The sequence below is a fragment of the Gouania willdenowi genome, chromosome 15 (genome assembly GCF_900634775.1).
Source record: "Gouania willdenowi chromosome 15, fGouWil2.1, whole genome shotgun sequence".
Taxonomy (NCBI): Eukaryota; Metazoa; Chordata; class Actinopteri; order Blenniiformes; family Gobiesocidae; genus Gouania; species Gouania willdenowi.
The window spans coordinates 4,264,421-4,285,079 of NC_041058.1; the positions used below are offsets into that span (position 1 = coordinate 4,264,421).

At 37.1% G+C, this 20,659-nt stretch overlaps 1 protein-coding gene across 2 annotated transcripts in view; it reads right to left on the reverse strand.

The window, feature by feature from the left end:
• Positions 1 to 6,427: 6,427 nt before the first annotated feature.
• ehbp1 (EH domain binding protein 1) overlaps positions 6,428 to 20,659 on the reverse strand; it is a 191,881-nt gene continuing 177,649 nt past the window's right edge. The window contains exons 26-27 of one of the 2 annotated variants that reach the window (XM_028467869.1): positions 9,065 to 9,179; positions 6,428 to 6,990 (exon numbers count right to left, since the gene is read on the reverse strand). In XM_028467869.1, coding sequence (XP_028323670.1) covers positions 6,900 to 6,990; positions 9,065 to 9,179 — 206 coding nt within the window. In that variant the 3' untranslated portion in view covers positions 6,428 to 6,899. The remainder of the gene's footprint in view (positions 6,991 to 9,064; positions 9,180 to 20,659) is intronic. The other variant, XM_028467870.1, reaches the window with a different exon arrangement.

A 20,659-nucleotide genomic window follows, 5' to 3' on the forward strand; every position in this document is an offset into this window, starting at 1 on the left:
CGGTAGCCCACGGAGGGGTGCAGCAGGTCCATGGCCGCCCCGCTGAGCCCCAGGCCGTTGACGCCGTACGGGGGCTGTTTGAGGTAGGACATCATGCTACAGGCTCCTCCCACTCCCAGATCAGGCCAGCGGCTCGGCTTCCCCCGATGATGCTGCAGCTTGACGGAAGGAGCCACTCAACAAGTCCCTGCACACACACACACACACACACACACACACACGTGAAAAAGAACCACTAAAACACCTGGAAACAGACGTTACTATTCAAACTATTAACAAAATACAGCGAGTGCAAAGAAGAGGCTGAAAAATTAAGAAAAAACCAAAAGTTTCAATAAATGAAAGACAAAAATCTGTGAAAGATCAAATAAATAAACAGCAGAAATCAAGTAAAAATAGAGCTGTTATTAGATACAGAATAGATGCGTTTAAATTTTAAGCTCAAATGAAGGAATAGATTCCTGGATGAACTAAAGCTGAAGTTTTCTGTTCTAAGCTTTAAAAAAAAATTTTTAAAAAAAAACTCGTAAATTTTTATATCGTTTGGAGTAATTTTATTTAAATTTTCCTTTAATATATATTATTTTAAATACAAAAACGTTTACAAAATGTAATAAAATTAGACTCTGGCTTCTGCCAGCTCGTTTTTTAGTTTATTTCTAATTTTATCTCTTTTGGTTTAAACGTAATTATAATTTTTTTTTTAAATTAGTCTCACATTCATGACGTAAAGAATCTGAAACCGAATGAATCCTCCAATTAGTTATTTCTTAAGTCTAGAAATAAAATTAAAAAAAAGGTTATGAAAAAACGGCAGTTTTAAAAGGAAAAAGTTCGATAAAACGCACTTTTAAAAAAAACTACTTTTCACTGCACTTTGCAGACAAAGCTTTAAAAAGGCTCGTGAGTCATGGCACGAGAATTTTCATTATGAATCATAAAGTAGAAACTGTAAATTATAAAGCCAAAAATAATGATGAAGTAAAAGAATGATCTCGATGTGTAATTTATGAATAAGAAGTGGCATTATAAGTTTCCCATCTTCTCACTCTTTTTTGGACATAAAATCCAACCACTATCGACTGTTTTCATGTTTTGTCTTTTGTAAAGTTTTTTTTGTTTGTTCAGAACTTTATTATTTTCTTATTTCTTTTACAAGTCCGAAATAAACTAAACTATAACATTTTTAACTTTAAAACCGTAAATATTAAAAAAAAAAAAAAAAAAAAAACACTTTGAAAACTTTAACACGCAAACGAGTCAAAGACCAAATGATTCACTTTAATATAATTTGAAATAATTCTATATTTTACCATTAGTATAAAGTCAAAATATCAAATTTAGTGGTCACAAAACCGAGACTATAATGCGCCGTGCATTGGGTGTGTGTGGTTTGTGTGCATTTTAAGAAAGGCCTCTAACGTGCACTGAACCGTTAATGTTATCTGTAAAAAACCAACTTTTATTTTGAAATAAGCGCAGCAGATATTTAAGGATTTATCTCTTTAAAAAAGCCTTATATTAAACACGTAGGATTCAGTTCAAGTTTAATGATTCACATCTGTAAAAGGTTTTCTTTAGGAATTTTTGAATAGATTAAATGTTTTTCTAGTTTTATATTTTAGGTTTTGTCTTTTTTGTTGTGTGTGGTTTTGGGATTAAAAACAAAACGAAACTCCTGTATGTAAATTATAACTGAGTAATGATAAAAAAATACGCTATCAATATATTGTTTTTAAAAACCTTTTTCAGTACCTTAAAAAATATATATACAGAAAAAGTACAACCATATTAAACTAAATGTCAATTATCTCTAATCTCATTAAAAAACTGATTTATTATTATTATTATTATTTATTGAAACCTCATGTTTCTGCACGTTACAAACATAACACGATTTTTCTGTCCTGGTTGATGAACTTTTGTGCAACGACGCGTTCAAATGACATCGGAGAAAAGAGGGCGGCGTGTTTTTCTCCGTTTGTCGCTAATTTTAATTTAAACGCATAGTAAAAAATGTGTTTACACTGGTTGTAATTTACACACATTAAAAGCTTAGCTGCAGCTTTTTAAATGCTAATAAAGCAACTCAGTAAAGTGTGTGTGTGTGTGTAGGCCTGAAACACTCGTTTAAATGTTAGTTTGTTGGAAGTATTCATGCATGTAAAAAAAATAAAAAATGTTTTAATAATTTTGAGCGAAAAATGAGGCCTTTTTAATTTGGGGTTGTTTTGAGAAATGTAGCAAAATACGGATTTGGTTTATATTTGTAAATAAAAAGTGATAAACTGAAAGAAAATAAAGCTTGTTTTGGTTCATTTTCTGCACATTTATTCACACTTCATGCACATTTTAATATTTAATCACACTTCAAGCACATTTTAAGATTTTTTTTGACTCGAAGTAGCTTTCACTATGAGACAAACAAGCTGTGCATTAATTTACTTGATTTAAATTAATTAAAACATTTTTGTTTTGTAGATTAACTCTTTTTTTTTGGGTCTTGAAGCTTCCATATAAAGTGTTTTAGTTGTGTTTATGTTGTTTTAACGTTAGTCAGATCTCCTCCTTGGATCTAATCTCTCACACCTTCAGCTCTGGGACTTTTCCACATCGTGTGAATTAAATTAAAGCAGATCATTTCTAACAAAGAGTTCCTAAAAAGAGCTGTATGTATGCGTGTGTGCGCGCGCGCGCGCGTGTGTGTATTGCAGTGTATCTGCGTGCAAATGAACTCCATTAGAATTTGGATGAGGAGCTCCGGGGGGCAAAGCTGCTGTTATCAGCCGCAAACATGAAGCCAAACCCGGGAAGCGTGTGTGCGATGATCCACTGGAGCTCCGAGGCTCACCTGAAGGCAGCATCTCTGACATCAACAAACTATATAAAGTGTTCATGAATTTTAAAAGTGTGTTTCCATGTTTCCAATAGTTTCTTTACGCACGCACGCGCACACACACACAGCCTAGTGTTATTACCTGGGTGTCTCTCCGTCCTCCTCCTCCTCCCGGAACCGTCGGAGCGCAGACGGTGCGTAAAACTATCCACAGCAGCAGGAAGTCTGCGGGGCACAAAACTCAAAAACAACGACGAGCGCACGGCATCACGGACACCGTCACGGTGAGGGCGAGCAGTAGCAATAACGTGCACGGCGCGTCCACGCAGCAGCTCCAGCGGCTCGAGGACGCTTTTCCAGCCCAAACAAATCAAAGAGTTCCAGGCTGAGCTGTCGCTGATCGCTAATGGAGACAGAAGGAGATTGACCACCTTCTCTCCGCCCCGCGCCTCTAAGAGCGGGGGCTCACCTGCAGATCCGCCTCCTCCAGCCAATCACAGCACGGCTACAAGCTGACAGACACGCGCAGCAGCCAATCAGGAGCGGAGAAGCAGCAGAAGGCTCCTCCTCCTGCCTTCATCCCTCCCTCCTCCTCTGTCCACAGTCGGACCTTCACAAAGATATGTCAGGCCTGCGCTTTGCTCTCTGCGAGTTTTCAACAAAAAAAACACAATTTTATCCTCAAAATTAAAAAAAACAAAAAAAAAACAAAAAAAAAACGACATGTGATTTTTTTATTTTATTTTTGAACTCGTTTTGCAGTTTTTGCGTCTCGTCGAAAAATCTAAAACTTTAAACCGTTTCATAATAAAAGCCATCACTGCCAGTTGGAAGAGAAAGAAAATGAGGGGAAAAAAGAACACTTAAAAACCCGACTTCAAACCTTAAATCCATCCGCTGTCACGATTCGTGTTTATTTATGTATTTTATTTAAACATTTGTGAACTCCAAAGGCCGCAACCATTTTTACGCATCGCCTTCTTCTTTTTCTGTCGTTCTCTATCTCTCTCTTTTCTTTTTTTTTTTTTTTTTTTTGACGCAGTGGATTATTTTTAACCTAAAGTGAAAATGACAAAAAAAAAAAAAAAAAAAAGAGAAAGAAAACAAACGGAGCGAAAGAAGTAAAATTAATCCTTTTGATTTTTTTTTTTTTTAAAAACTCTGACACCCCCTTCCTCCCTCCCCAATTTCTTTTTCTCCTTCTCTCTCTCTCTCACACTCACACACACACACACACACACACACACACACGCACACACACGCACACACACACACACACACACACACACACACACCACACACACACACACACCACACACACACAACACACACACACACACACCTCATGATATTATGAGGTTTAATCCCCATTTAGAATTACATTTGAGGCTGGTTGACGTAAAGTTTAATAGGAAAGACCTCCAACTCCTCTGCAGAGAGAGAGAGGAGATCAGCTTTAAAAAAGTAAAAAGCTGCACTTTGTTGTTGGACGTTCATCCAACATTTTGGGCCTTTGCGTTTGTTGGAGGAAGCCGAAAATTATTGCGCGAAAAAGATAAATGATGGTGTTCGTTTTAGATAACAGGAGGGAGTTTATATAGTTTATGTGTGGTGATGAGGATGATTTGTGGTTAATGGTTTTAAACGGTGGTTTTCTTTGGAAACGCAGCAGGGGAAAAAAAAACGCAAGAAAAGCGCGTGTCCTGTGAACAAAAAAACAGATGAAATATATTATATCTGACAGGAGCTCAAACCAAACCAACCAACCAAACCCGCCCTGGTTAGTATTTCATTTCCACCTCATGTGAAGTCCGAGCACACAAACCCTCACACACAACACGCGTGCGCACACACACGCACGCGGAGCTCGGTTAAATAATGCAAAAAGGCCATTCAACACAAACTCTGGCCCTGTGCGTATCACACAAAAGGAAACCAGTTATTCTGACATTTCCCCTCAATTTCTTATTTTCCTCCGCCGCGGATAAAAAGCCCCTGAACAAGTATCACGTTATCAAGTTGCACCAAAAACCTTTTGTAATAAGAGCATTTTGTCTAATCCCAAATTGCAGTTGAATTTTCTTAATGCTGAGCTGGTAAAGCCTGGGATTAGGCGGTGAGGAAGAGGAGGGGGAAAAGTTTTGTCCTCTCCGACGGCACGGATTGAGAAACGTGGATCTGTGGGGAACGTTTGTGGCTCTTATTAAAAAAGCCGGGGACGCATTTAAAGCTGCTCATGGCACCCGGGCTCCCTTAGGTGCAGTTGGGTGGAGGAGAAAAGGAAAGGAAAGGTGGAGGCCGAGCAGGTGAAGCCAGGAGAGACTTCAAAGCTCAGCAGATATAATCCATTCGTGTGCACGAGGCTGTACTGCGCGCACGGCCACCTTCGCTCTGCGCTCAAAGCTGCAAAAATAAGGAGAGACTGCGTCTTTTTCACTGTTTTTCTGCTTCAGATGGAGATTTAAAAACACGGAGGGAAGCCGTGGAGGTAAGACTCAGGAATCAAACACTTCTACGGTATTTATTACACGATTTTAGTGCACGTGCCGTTATCATTATTTAGGAAGGAAACTTGTTTTATTTTCAAAACATTCAAGGTTTGGATGAAGATTCGGTTTTACGCACGAAAACTTTAAACGTTTAAAATCAAACAATTACCAAATAACTCAGGGAATGTTCAAGCAATGTGTTTTTCTATATTTTGCAAACACTCACTCACACACACACAGATGGACTAATATTAACACCCTGCACTGTTTGCTTTTCCAGATCGCAGCGTGCGTAAAAGTGCATGCAACGGTTCGTCCCAAGCAGAGAAGAGGAAACGGATCAGCAAATTAACGCGCGCGCATTAACGTGTCCGGACGGTCGAGGAGGACGTCGGCTGTCACAACCGATTTTCCTGCGTTAATCGTGGACGGGACAACCCACGGGGGGAGGGGGGAGGGGGGCGCCTTTTATTCCGTTTTATACGAACTGCTTTGCACAAATTCGCCTCATCCCAGAAAATGTGCTTTTTTGTTTTTAATATGTTTCTTAATTAAACTGACTAATTGTTGCCCAGCGTTTGGCTGCGGGTGACCGACGCTCTACGCGCACTGTGCTGGGAGGAAGAAGGAAAAGCCGGGAGAGAAGGAAAAAACATCTGCTGGGAACAAAGTGGCTCCTCTAATCTCTCCTCTGAGGAACCTGCAAAAAAAAAAAAAAAAAAAAAAAACAGCCTGTTTTCATTTCTAAACACGCAGAGGTCTCTGGGGAAGCAGCAGAAAATAATGAAACGACGCTGAACGCGACGGGGAGAGCGGAGCGCGCGCTTCACACCCTTTAACACACGTGATGGAAACAGGAGAATAAGTCAAAACTAAAGTTATATTTGTAGAGTAAAATAAGAAAAAGAAAGTAAATAAATAAAAAAGAAGCAAACCCAGAAAATAAAATAGGTGCGTGTGTGGGATTAAAAGTTAAGAGTTTTTAGGTTTAAAAAAAAAAAAAGAAAAGAAACGCAGCATCTGCAGGAAAAGCATGAGGACTTTATTATTACTGCAGGAGGAGCTTCATCAGACACTGGAATAAATAAACACGCCAGATGTGCAGCTCTACAGATGTGCAGGTGAAAGCATGTGTTTTTAACCTTCTGCATATACAATAAATAACCCCCCCCCCCCCAGGAAAATAATGTGGCAGCATAAACGCTCTCACTTTCAGCAGCTGAAAGAATGAAAACGGCAATAAATAATCACACACATTGGTTTGTTTACTGCAGGACATAATATACAGTAAAGTCTTTGGGTAAAAATGCTCAGAAAACAAGCAGAAAAGTTCAGGTTAAGATACTTTACAGGTTAAAAATATTCACCGATATGTCGTCAGGATGATACAAAGATGTAAGAACCAGGTTTATTTCTTTTAATTTTTTTATAAAAATCTTGTTAAGATGAAGAAAAAACAAAAAAAAACAGCTCAGTTGAGTCCATTTTGTGCTGCAGAGGCAAACGTGCGGTCGTCGCCGTGCACGTTTGTTTGATCACGCGGTACCGTTTGGGGGTGAAGAGCGTTCTCTTCATCACTGCACGACACACTTCTCCTCCTTCTTGCTCATCTTTCCTTTGCTCTGCTCCAGCGTTCGCTCCAAGTGCTCATCCTCCTCCTCGGCCCTGAGGGAAGGCAGAGGTCAAAGGTCACGCAGGTGAACCCGAGACCGGCAAATTCACACTGAAGGCTTTTCTATCTCGTTGCTGAGTCAGCGTTCCTCTCTCTCTCTTCCTGCCAGTCAAGCATTAGTTCCTGCATTTCCTGGGAGTTTTTATAAAGATTAATTTTGGCCTAAAATTGAATGAAAAAGCCTTTAAAATGTTATTTTGCTTTTTCATTTTTTTCATCATCGAGTAGAGAAACATCTGCACAAAGGCCTGAAATGCCGTAACAGTTTGGACTCAATCTCCAATCTCAAACTTTGCTTCTTACTTTTTCAGCGTTTTATAAAAAAAACCCCTCAAAATGTATTATCATTAGAAAAATTAAAAAAGAAGTGCAAAATCTGTTATTCGACCTAAATCTCAGCTTAACTTTAAAGGACATAATTAAATAAAATATCAAATTCTTCCGAAATGAGACAAACACATAGTTTTGACTTAAAATACAAATTTTTTTTATCATAAACTTTTCACCTGTGACTGTATTTAACGTCCGAATTCCATTTTTTATATAAAAATTCCAAAGTTTATGTTTTTTAGTAATTAAAAAAGCCATTTTCTTTTAAAAGTGCATGAAATGCAAAATATTTCTGTTATTTGACCTAAAACTCATCATAATCCAAACTTTAACACATTTGTCATTTGTCAGCAGCTTCTCAGCTTTACTTTAAGTGAAATAAATAAGTAAAATATCTCAGCAATTCATATAATATTTCTCCCAAAATAAAAAAGACATAGTTTTGTCATAAAATATACACATTTTCAGTTTTAAACTCCTCAGCAGTGACTGTATTGAACTTCTTAACGCACACATTTGTCACTTTTCCAACACTTTTTCTACTTTTGTGAAGCTTTTTTAAACACAATTTTCCCAACATTCACATAACATTTCTGCTAAAATAAAAAAAAATTACTTTGTTTAGTCATAACAAGTGTGTAAAAATACAAAAAAAGTTATGTTATGAGGCCTAAAAGCTTTATTACACTGTAAAAATAAAAAAATAAAAAAATCTAGCATCTACTCAATCTGAGTAATTAAGTAACCAACTATCATGGGGTCTTACTTAAAAACAGATTGGTTGGTTTTCCTATTATATGTGTGTTTGTTTTTGCAATTTAACCCAAAACTCTATCATCTTACTGAGGAAATAAATGAAGGTGAGAAATACCCAGACCCATAACTACTTTTACACTGTAAAATATTTTGTACAGAATCCATTAGAATTAGGATATTGTATTATTATTTTTTTTACCTGTGTAACCACTAAAAGAAGATATTTAGGTCAACTTTATTATTAGTTTATAGATAATCATCCAACTTTTTTTTTTTTACAGTGTTTAAAACATCAGCTACACAATTATTTAAACTCTTACAAAATAACGTAAAAATAATAATCTTTTTGTGCGCAATAAAAAAATAAAATAAATCATAACAATTCGAGTAAAAATACATGAAACATATATTATTATTATTGACAAAATAAACCAAAAACTTACGTAATCTTTTTTATGGGGAACTTAAAAAAAAAAAAAAATGAAAAATAAAAATCTAATAAAAACGTCATATGTAATCTAACTTTTTTTACACACACAAGAAAAAAAAAATCTACTGAATCTACTCAAATAGGGCGATTTGTATTCACTCTGTCTAACAAACTGTGATTTTAGACAGTAGATAAATAATAATTTAAGCTTCAAAAGTTGTTTTGTTTCTCCTAAACTTAATAAACCAAAAATTATCTAAAAATATATAAAAACATTGTTTTGTTTTACCATTACTCAACTTTTCTAAGAAGTTTTCCTTGGTTTTAGTTTGATTAAATACAGAACAATCCTCAATTACCATTAAATTCCTTTAAGAAGAAGAAAAGAAAAAAAAAGTTGCGTTTATCAGTAAGTTTAGGTTTTTCTAAAGATTTGAAAGTGATTTTAAAGTAAAGAAAATGATGTCGTTTGGATTGAGAATAAAGTGGATGTGATTTGATGTGTTACGTGTTTGTGTGTGTGTGTGTGTGTGTGTGTGTGTGTGACGCACTCCTTCTCCTGAGCGTCCAGGTCTCGCACCAACGCGTCTCGTTTGTTCACCAGAATCACCAACTCGTCGAGTAGCAGCTGCTCACGACGCTTCTGAGCTTCAGTCTTCTGCCAGTCTGCAGGAAACAGGTCACATGATCAGAAACAGGTCACATGGTCAGACACAGGTCACATGATCAGAAGAATCCCCCAAAATCACAGAGAAACTTCTGATTCTAGAAGAGTCGAAGATCTTCAGAAAAAACTGAAAGAATCTGAGACTCAGCACAAAATGAAGACAGTTTTTGTCACACACGCACACACACACTCCGTCAGCGTGTGTGTGTGTGTGTAAAAATGTGATCTTTTAGAACATTTTAACATCTAACTAAATAAGGATATTTTTTGTTGTGCTCATTTTTTTTAAATCTCTGAAAATGTCTCCACACCAAAAGTCTGGAAACGTCATCATCACAAATTCATGACAGAAGATTTGTTTTTGAGGACAAACGCATCGTTTTTTTTTTTATTTTGACCCCTTCAACAAATACAATTGATGAAAATTCCTTTCAAATGTTGTTTCATCTTAATGCTGTGGATTCAACCTCCAAACTCAAACTTTACTTCTGACTTTTTCAGCTTTTTATACAAAAAACCCAACATATCTAATCAATATATTGATTAGAATAAAAAAAAAGTGTGTGAAATGCAAAAACTTTCTGTTATTGAACCAAAATTTCATCATAATCCAAACTTTAATACATTTCTCAGCAGCTCCTCATGAGCTTTCACTTTAAGGGATACAATTAAATAAAATATCCCAAAAACTCACATTTCTCCCAAAACAAGAAAAAAACCATAGTTTTGCCTTAAAATACAAAAGTTTTCTGTCATAAACTCCTTAGCTGTGACTGTATCAACTTCTGAATTCAAACTTTATTTCAAACAGTTTCAGCTTTACTTTGCTCTGTGTCACTTTTCAGCAAATACACTTTTTTAAATACAAAAATATCAAAATGAGAAACTTTTAGCAAGAGGAAATATAAAAAAACTAAATATAAAAAGCTTAATAAACAAATACATAAATCAAATGACTTTGTAAAAAATTGTAAATATAGGTCAAATTACACATGTAAATATAATTATTATTAACACACAGACAGATAAACTTTATTAATCGTAAGAATGAGAAAACTTTAGCTTTTTAAAAAAATACTGTAAACGTCCCAGGTTTGTATCAAACTTCAAACTTTGGTTTAAAAACAAACATGTAGACACTGTGAGGTAAACAAACAAACAAACAAACATGTAGACACTGTGAGGTAAACAAACAAACAAACAAACATGTGGACACTGTGAGGTAAACAAACAAACAAACAAACATGTGGACACTGTGAGGTAAACAAACACACATGTGGACACTGTGAGGTAAACAAAAACAAACAAACATATGGACACTGTGAGGTAAACAAACAAACATGTGGACACTGTGAGGTAAACAAACAAACAAACATGTGGACACTGTGAGGTAAACAAAAACAAACAAACATATGGACACTGTGAGGTAAACAAACAAACATGTGGACACTGTGAGGTAAACAAACAAACAAACATGTGGACACTGTGAGGTAAACAAACATGTGGACACTGTGAGGTAAACAAACAAACAAACATGTGGACACTGTGAGGTAAACAAACAAACAAACATGTGGACACTGTGAGGTAAACAAACAAACAAAAATGCGGACACTGTGAGGTAAACAAACAAGCAAACAAACAAACAAACGTGGACACTGTGAGGTAAACAAACAAACAAACATGTGGACACTGTGAGGTAAACAAACATGTGGACACTGTGAGGTAAACAAACAAACAAACATGTGGACACTGTGAGGTAAACAAACAAACAAACATGTGGACACTGTGAGGTAAACAAACAAACAAAAATGCGGACACTGTGAGGTAAACAAACAAACAAACTAACATGTGGACACTGTGAGGTAAACAAACATGTGGACACTGTGAGGTAAACAAACAAGCAAACAAACATATGGACACTGTGAGGTAAACAAACAAACATGTGGACACTGTGAGGTAAACAATCAAGCAAACAAACATGTGGACACTGTGAGGTAAACAAACAAACATGTGGACACTGTGAGGTAAACAAACAAACAAACATACATGTGGACACTGTGAGGTAAACAAACAAGCAAACAAACACACAAACAAACATGTGGACACTGTGAGGTAAACCAACCTGTGGACACTGTGAGGTAAAAAAAACAAACAAACAAACATGTGGACACTGTGAGGTAAACAAACATGTGGACACTGTGAGATAAAACAAACAAACAAACAAACATGTGGACACTGAGGTAAACAAACAAACAAACAAACAAGCAGGTGAATCCTGGAGACTTTACAGGAGCCAATCATTAGACAAAGAAATCCTAATATCACAACCTCAACTTATTAACGCCCTGTCATTGATTTAGAATCAACTCTCCATCTATTGGTTAGATATTTACACAGATGTTTCAAAGTAAAAGTTTTTTTATTGACTGTATACTACTCCTCCATATCTTTCTCAGCTTCAGTCTGTGCAGCAGCTGTTTCATATTCCTTCAAAACGCTCTCACTTTTGTTTCAGGTGACGGAGAAGGAAACTGAAATATATGCATATAGGTAAACTTATGGTGTAAGAAAATATCAATTTGGTGATATATTGCAATATTTCACCACACATATATTGTATCGATCGAAAAAAAAGGAAAAAATATATTTTTCTATTTATGTCTTTTAACGAAAAACCCATTTAATTGCGCTAACCAATGCATAACACATAAACACCCAGTTGCTAGGTGTCAGTGAACGCATCATCAGACCTTATTAAAATACATCACTCCTCTATGCATTTCAGTTGGAAATTGATTACACATTATTTTCATAAAACATACTGGATACTTTTATAGATGTATGTAGTATTTTTTCTTTTCTTAAGAATTGTATAACAAAATCAGAATCTGCTGTAGAAGCAAAAGTTGAACTTTTTTGAAAAATGTAATTTAACAGTTTGATAAACATATCTCTTGTTTTTACAGTTAGTTACCATTTACTTGTTCTCATATGTTTTTAAAAAATGAAATAAAGTGTATTTCATACCATTTTGTACTTGTAAATGTGACATTTGTAATTATTGAGATCATGATGTATATCAAATTGTTTAGTATCGAGATATATACATAATCAATATCGTATTGTGACATGCAAATCGTGAATCGTATTATCAGATTCATGGCAATGCAAACGCCTAACATATACACATATTTACAAAAAAAAATATATATATATAAACACATGCAAACACATATACGACACATACTGACACTGATAATTGTTGTTACATGCTTGTGCATATTGATATATTTATATAAGGCATTGGTTCCCAACCCTTTTTGGAACGTGACCCCATTTTGATATCAAGAATTTCTGGCGACCCTAAAGACATTTATTATCTAGAATTAGTGTTTGACCAAGATTTGTTATACTGTATAGCACATACAGAGTTGTGGCAGCTCAGATATTTTTATTATTATTAAATAGATTTATATTGAAAAAGTCAAAGTCTAGAACACAATTGTTTTATGTGTTTTAATTTGTAAAAAAAAACAATAATTAAGAAATTTCAAAAATAAAGATTTAATCAGTAATTTCTTTTTTTTAATCAATTACTAGACATTTCAGGCGACCCCATTTAAACTCCAGGCGACCCCAAATGGGGTCTCGACCCCAAGGTTTAAAAACCCTGATATAAGGGCTTAACAGGGACTCAAGTATGTAATTTAAATCTGCACATGCTCACATTAACATGAATGACAATTAAACATCTTTCATTTAAATCCATATATATACACACACACATAGTGCTTCTGTCAGAGATGTAATAAACACTGTAACTCTTGTGTGTAACTCTTGTGTGTGTAACCCATGTGTGTAACTCGTGTGTGTAACCCGTGTGTGTAACCCGTGTGTGTAACCCATGTGTGTAACTCGTGTGTGTAACCCGTGTGTGTAACTCGTGTTAACTTCAGGCTTCATCCATATTTGAGCAGCTATTGATCGCTGAATAAGGGGGAAGTTGTAAAATGTCATTTCCAAAATAAGAGCAGCTTTATTAAAAATAAATACCTCCTCCGCCTCCTGACTCAGTCAAATTGCAGCAGCTGTGTGTGCGTGTGTGTGTGTGTGTGTGTCACGCTGGGCTCAGTGTGTTTGTCTTCTCTTCATTGGACCTTCTCGTCTCTTTGAAGTCGACCACGGAGCGAAATAAGCACATTCCCAACATTTGACTCTTTCTCCTTCCCCTCATCTCCTTATTACTCACTACAAAAGGAGCTCAACTTGTGGCTCAGGACCCAGAAGGGGGTCCCAGACCTGTTTTTATTTTACATTTTTTTTATTAAGACCCATTATGGATTTTAATCCCCAAGTTTTGACTTGGGGATTAAAGTCCCTAAATATAAAGAAATAAATATTATAAAGTAATGGATTACAAGTACTCACAATACTGTAATTGAGTTGCTTTTATGGGTACTTGTACTTTTTTGAGTATATTTCTAAAATCAGTAATTTCACTTGTACTTAAGTACGTTTTAAAAGAAGTAAAAGTAATTGGTTACATTTCTACAACCAACCATTACTAAGTTATAATTTTTTGTTTTAAAATGATTAACGGACATTGTGAAACTACACTCAAATGCATCACATCATAGCCGACCAATCAGATTAAACCTAATGCACAGCGTCAAAACAGCTTTGAATGTTGGTTATTTTACATAAATTTAGCTATACTTAGAGCTTGAGAATTGTTTTAATTTTAACTGAAAAAAAATTGAAAAAAATGTAAAAAATTAAAGAAAAAAATTGGGAAAAAAATTGAAAAAAAATGGAAAATTAAAAATAAATAAATTACAATTTGAAAAATAATTAATGATTGAAACTGATAAAAAAAGGAAAATTGTTTTTTTTTAAACAGAATTAATTGCTGTTTTATTTTAAAATGTCTTTGTATTACCAAAAATAAACGCGCGTGTGTGTGTGAGTGTATTCTATATTTAGAATAAAATGAAAAGAAGAGACACTAAAACACAGAAAATAAAGAAAGAAAAAGAAAATGTACCTAATAAGACTGATAATTAAATACAAGTGCACACCTCCAGAAAAATATAATCTTAATCAAATCTAATACAGATAAAGATTTCTCCGTTTTAAATCGACGATGATTAGTTCATTGTGTTATTTTTGGTGTAAAAAAGTTTTGAAAAACATTTTTGGGTTTGTTTTTAAAGTCAAAATCATGGAAAAGTGGTTTTATTTATTTTATCAGAGGTTCACACTGATCGTTTATCAGATAAGTTGTAAAAATGTTTATGATTCATGTGAAACGTGTACAGTTTCCTTTGTTGTAAAGCTCTCCTCCTCCTCCTCCTCTCTGAGCTCCTCTGAGCCAAAAAGCCAAAGTCCTGCTAAAAAAGGCAGGGGAGGGGGGTACTGTCAATCACACGTCTGGGAGTCCCGCCCCCCTCATTAGGAAGGTAAACAATAAAAAGAGCCGATGAGAGACGTGACCAGTGACCAGGCAACAGCAGAGCGAGGCAGGCTGGGTAACCAGAGACTGAGGAACAAACAAAACACCCTGCAGCCAAACACTCAGACCCCGTTAGGCCACGCCCCCCTCATAAGGAGCTTGGGGGGGGGTGTGTGTGCTAAGGACTTAAGAGGGGAGTGTGCGGCTTGTATTCAGATAACCCTCCGACGTGCACGCCGACGGTAACCATGTGAGTCTGCACAAGCCACACAAGAATGCGGCGGTTCAAATCCCCGTGAACACGGCCCCGCCCACTCCCAGCGACGCCACATTTATTCTGCAGAGATGAGGCCGCAGCCGTCCCGCGTCATCCTCTGTTCCTGGTTCTGTTCCTGTTCTGCACACAAACACAAACACTACACAGAAGCAGGAGTCCAAGTCACAATGCAATGGTTTTTCCTGCTTCTTTTCCAACACCCCTCATGCCTTTCTCCACCCTGCTCTGCTGCAAAGGATTCTGGGAGCTTCCTTTGGCCCACGTCCAACAGGAAGTCAGACATTAAACGTGTCATCAGAGAGTGGAGGAGAAAGAAAACAGCGTTCACGGTTTTCCAGACTGCTGCAGAACATAAATCCATTGTGATTTTAGACCCAAAAAATGGACCTGATAACGTAGCCACACCCCTTTACCTCTGCTTAGCCAGCATTGCTACCTGCTAAGCTAACCTTAACATGTGGGACTATAAGGTGACCATACGTCCAGTTTTACCCGCACATGTCCTCTTGTCCGGACCGTCCTGCTGGATTTTACAAACTCATCAAAATGTCCTGGTTTTCCCAGAGACTCTGAACGCATCTTGGGGAAGACATTCATTTAAATAACCGTGACTCCACTGATATCAGACAAATTCCACCAGTTTCTGAGCTAAAGAGTTGCTCTTTCATCATGAAGGTAATATTACTCACACGTGACAGAATCATTAAAGATGCCGCTTTGTTTTGACAAAATCGTCACACTGCAGGAAAAGGGAAGAGAGATTAAAGTCCAAGATGGATTGAAAGAGACAAAATACGAGGATGAGGAAAGATTGTAATAATGCATAATAAACCTTATTTATCTACTATATTGTATTTTGCTCAAGGAAGATTGAAAAAACGTTAGGTAATTTGAGTATGCCGCAAAGTGTCCTCTTTTATGGAAATCAAAATACGGTCCCGCTAAGGGACTGGTCAGTGATAAGGAAAAGCACTCAATTCAACTATTTCTATAGGCTGAGGTAAGTCTGAGTCACTCTGTGAACTAAATGTTCCCAGTTCATTTGAGTCCCGATTCAATTCAATAAGGTCATTTAGATGAGACAGGATTGTTTCAAATAAATCATGACCGTTTCCTATCCTCTAACTCTTGACTCTTAGCTGTTGTTAATAACAGTGTTTACACAGTGAATCATTTCAAATGAATCCTTTAGTCTCGCTGTTGTTATGGACAGGTCATGACTCTTTAACCCGGATCATTTAATACCTGAGCAGCTCTAGTTCAGGAATATGAATCAATCCTGCACAGACTGTCAGAAAAAAGCCGTAAAAAATGTGAAAGACTTTTTTGAGTTCCAGAAATGTCTTTAGTTGCATTTCTCATCTATCGTTGCAAGTCAAATGTGACTAAATGAGGATCTTAAAAAAGATTTGGTTATAATTTGAGCATTTTGGGATTTAACTGAAACAGGAAGAGATCTATTCTTCATCTTCTGCAGCAAAGGCTTCTGGGAAGTGTATTCTTTGGGTATTGGATGGTTTTTGCTCTGTAAACGATAAAAAGATGCCTTGGATCGTCCTGGGATTGGATTATTGATCATGACTCTTATTATTAACCCACAGTTAAAGAACTGATCCATAATCCTGATAATCCTGAAACTGAACCCTACTGATGTAATATTACCGTACATTAGAAAGCATGAGGTTAAGATTGACTGAGAGCCCAGAAAAAAAGAAAAAAGTGACAAAAAAAAGAGACAAAAAAGACAAAAAGAATAAAAAATTTAAATAAAAAAAAAAGAAAGAAGAAAAAAGAAGAGAAAAAAGACTGAGCTGAGAAAATCAACAAAAGTTTCCCAAAACTCATAGATGATGACTCAGCACATTTTCATAGTTTCCAGTGAAGTCACAGCCATAAAAACAGGAGCGACATCATCAAAAGTTGCCCATGTGATAGGATTGAGGAGGAGTGCACATAATCAATGTGGGTCTGTAGCATGTGTTACAAAGCCAAATAGATTTACAAATAATGTGTGTGTGTGTGTGTGTGTCAGGGCTGTGCACAGGGATAAGCTCCTGCATAGGATTACATATTGATTTTAAACATATAAAAAAGCTTATCATATCAAACCGTAACAGGGAAAACTCTGAGACCCCGCTATGCATAAATCCCTTTTAGATGCTGAGAGGGCGTCCACTTTAAAACACACACACACACACACACACACACACACACACACACACACACACACACACACACACACACACACACACACACACACACACACACACACACACACACACACACACACACACACACACACACACACACACACACACACACACAGGCCCTTGAAGGAGGCCAGGACATGCAGACACACTTGAGTGTGAACCGTTAAGCAGATAAAGAGGCCATAGTGGATCAATTCAGTGGCAGGGAGATGAGAGCGTGGCATACAGATGGCATTTTACCGCCTGGCATCACAACAAGGCGCTGCTGCACGGCGGAGGTTATCACTGGGCATGCTCAGAAGATCAGCATCACCATCAGCGTGGCCTTTTGCTGCAGCAGCAACACGTTTCAGACCAAAAATACTGAATGTAATGATGTGACTGAAAAATGCTGCAGTGATATAGTGTGATTGGTCACAAATGTGATGGAGGCGTGGTTTGTGTTAGGGTGTGTGTGTGCGCGCTCGCTGAATGAACGGCGTGATCTGGCACACACGATCGGTTCAAATGAGTCCAATCATCGCTCTCCTTTATGAACCAGAACACTTGGTGAACTCCAAAACCATTGAAAGCTGGTGTTACAGTTTGACTAGTGATCATGTTATCTTGTGACGAGTGTCTGATTACAGAGAGAAGTTCCTAAGAAAACTGCATAGCCGCCCTCTGACAGTGTAGTTTTTGTATTGGGGAAATGGCTTTGATTGCATTGAAAGTTGGTGTTATGGTTTGACTAGTGATCAAGTTATCCTGTTTCTGACAACACTGTTTAATAAATTGACAGATTTTCTAAAATAAACTGTCAATCTATTCTATTTTATGTCATCTCTATTATGGCTTTCCTCTAAAGGGTGTTTTTATTGTATTGTCGCTTAACAAAAGGTTCAAATAAATACAAACACTGAGTGACAGCATGTGTCACTATATTATATACATGATCATCAGTTGAACTGATACAAATGTAAACTGTTTTTTTAGACTAAAAACAATTGGAAATGGCTCTGATTGCGTCAAAAGTTGTTACGATTTGACTAGTGATCAAGTTTTCTTGAATTGTTTCTGACGGCACTGTTGATTAAAATGACAGATTTTCTAGAAAAACTGTCAATAATATCCATCGATAATATTACAGCTTTCAACTGAAGGGTGTTTTTTTGTTGTATTGTGGCTTAACATGAAGCTCAGATGAACTCTGAAGCCTTGCTTCTGTCATGTCACCAAATATAATGATAACCAGTTGAGCTAATATACCCAACATGCAAACTGCTCTTCAGTATTCTCCTGTATCATTTGGAAATTTCTAAATCTTGATTGCATTGAAATTTGGTGTTACAGTTAGAATAGTGATTGTGTTATCTTGTGACTAATTTTGAAAACATAAATTGTAAACATTTCTTTCAGTCTGACCTGAACTCACTGTACAGGTATGTATTTATCCCAGCAGGTGTGTGTGTGTGTGTGTGTGTGTGTGTGTGTGTGTGTGTGTGTGTGTGTGTGCAGGCAGGTGTATCTCACTGATGCAGGTTCTCCCATCGCCTCTTTCTCCCTTTCTGTCATTGACCGATCAACCAAATCAGCAATTACTCGCACGCTCGACCATCGCTCAATGTACCCGCCCAAGCACCAAATAAGAGCTGACACACACACACACACACACACACACACGCACACACGCACACACGCACACACACACACACACACACGCACACACACACACACACACACACACACACACACGATGTAAACTATTATACACTCACAAATAAAAAAAATGCACACAAAAATGCACACAAACAGAAAATACACACACACACACATTCACACTAATACTCGGATGCAAACAATAACTGACGCGTACACACACAGACATGAGTTGTAATCACATGCACACTTACTGTACAAACACACACAACAGAGAGACATTAGGCAAAGAGAACACGAAGATGCTCATGCTCACACACACGCACACAGTTCCAGTGTCACAAACACACACACATGCAGGTACAAAAAAAGCCTGACACTCCGTCAGCCTGACACTGTGTTTTGCCTGGGAATACAGAGCGTCTCTCTCTGAAGGAAAGTTAGTATGGTAGTTAGTTAGTTAGCCAACGCACGCGCACACACACATATTAACAATAAATACATTGATTATATAGGGATGTACGATAATTATTGGTCCAAAAAATAATACATTTATCCCAATGAAACAAATCTGAAACAGTGAGTTGATCCGATAACATTGCTCCGCCCCTTTACCCTTTGACCTCAATCAGCCAGCTTCACCTTGTGTGCTAAAATAACCAAGCATTTAAGACTGATGGCTACATGCTAAGCTAACCCAAACATGTAGGGCTGATCCCTGCAAGTTTGTACTACGAAGCTGGATTTCCTCTTATCGCGCTAAGTTCTGGGATTTATTCAGTGTGTACTGTACTACAACGCTGGCTAACGTCTTATCGGGCTAAATCACCATGGTAACTTAGGCTGAACACCTAACCTGGTCGAGATCAGGTTATGAAGTGGATAACATCTGAGTGAGTGGTAAAGTCCTGCCTCCTGCCCAATCAGCTCTCTTGTAAAATGAGTTGCCCATTGTTAAAAGATCCTGGTTGGTGCAGATCTGACAGCTGCGTTTAGATGACATCCTTTAGGAAAGATATAGATTTACATCTGATGGACTGATCTACAGTCAGCTGATGAAGCCTGTGTCGGGCACTCTCTGTATCACAGACTAATTAACTCATTCATTATGTTATATGTTCAGGACTACCTGAATAGAAACACGTCTGTGTTGTAATAAAGTGAAACTGATCAGAGCACTGTCCATTTGTCATGCCATGGATTAATATTGTATAATCTCACGCTTTTACGCATTAACAGTGTCAGCAGCTTCCAGCCTGTGTTCTTTTCTTCCTGCAGCAACAATGTTGTTTTTGTTCTGAATCATGGATTTAAATTCTTCATATTTTTAAAGAATGATTCCTTAATTGTGACGAAAGTTTCTCTACACAGTTTCTACTACGTGACTGTGATTGGTCTGAGGCTGCAATCTCTACCACTGTACACGTAGTATGTCTGAAAACAACTCGATTAAGTAAACGAGTTTAGATCCTGCTTCGTAGGACAGGTATTCTCTGACGGAGAATGTTCGGTTAGGTGAAGCCCGCTAACAGATACAGTATATCTAGGATCTAGTTTCGTAGTACAGGCTCTACAAGCTTAGCTAACCCAAACATGCTACATGCTGAGCTAACCAAATACGTGGGACAACACAACAAAAATACACAAAATAGCCAAGAGACAAAAACACGCATTACATGAACAACAGCAAAGATACAGAAACACCACAAAAGAATACAAAACAAGTTGTAGCGTTTATGAAACAGCTGCTGCTCAGACTGTCAGAGAAAGCTTTAGATGTGTTAAAAAATTTAAAAAATCCCTCCCAGTGGAACTCTAACATTCTATTTATTCCACCATGAAACATATTGGTAGTGGTTTTAAGGTGATTGATCGTGTTTATTATGTTCTGCTCACTTCATG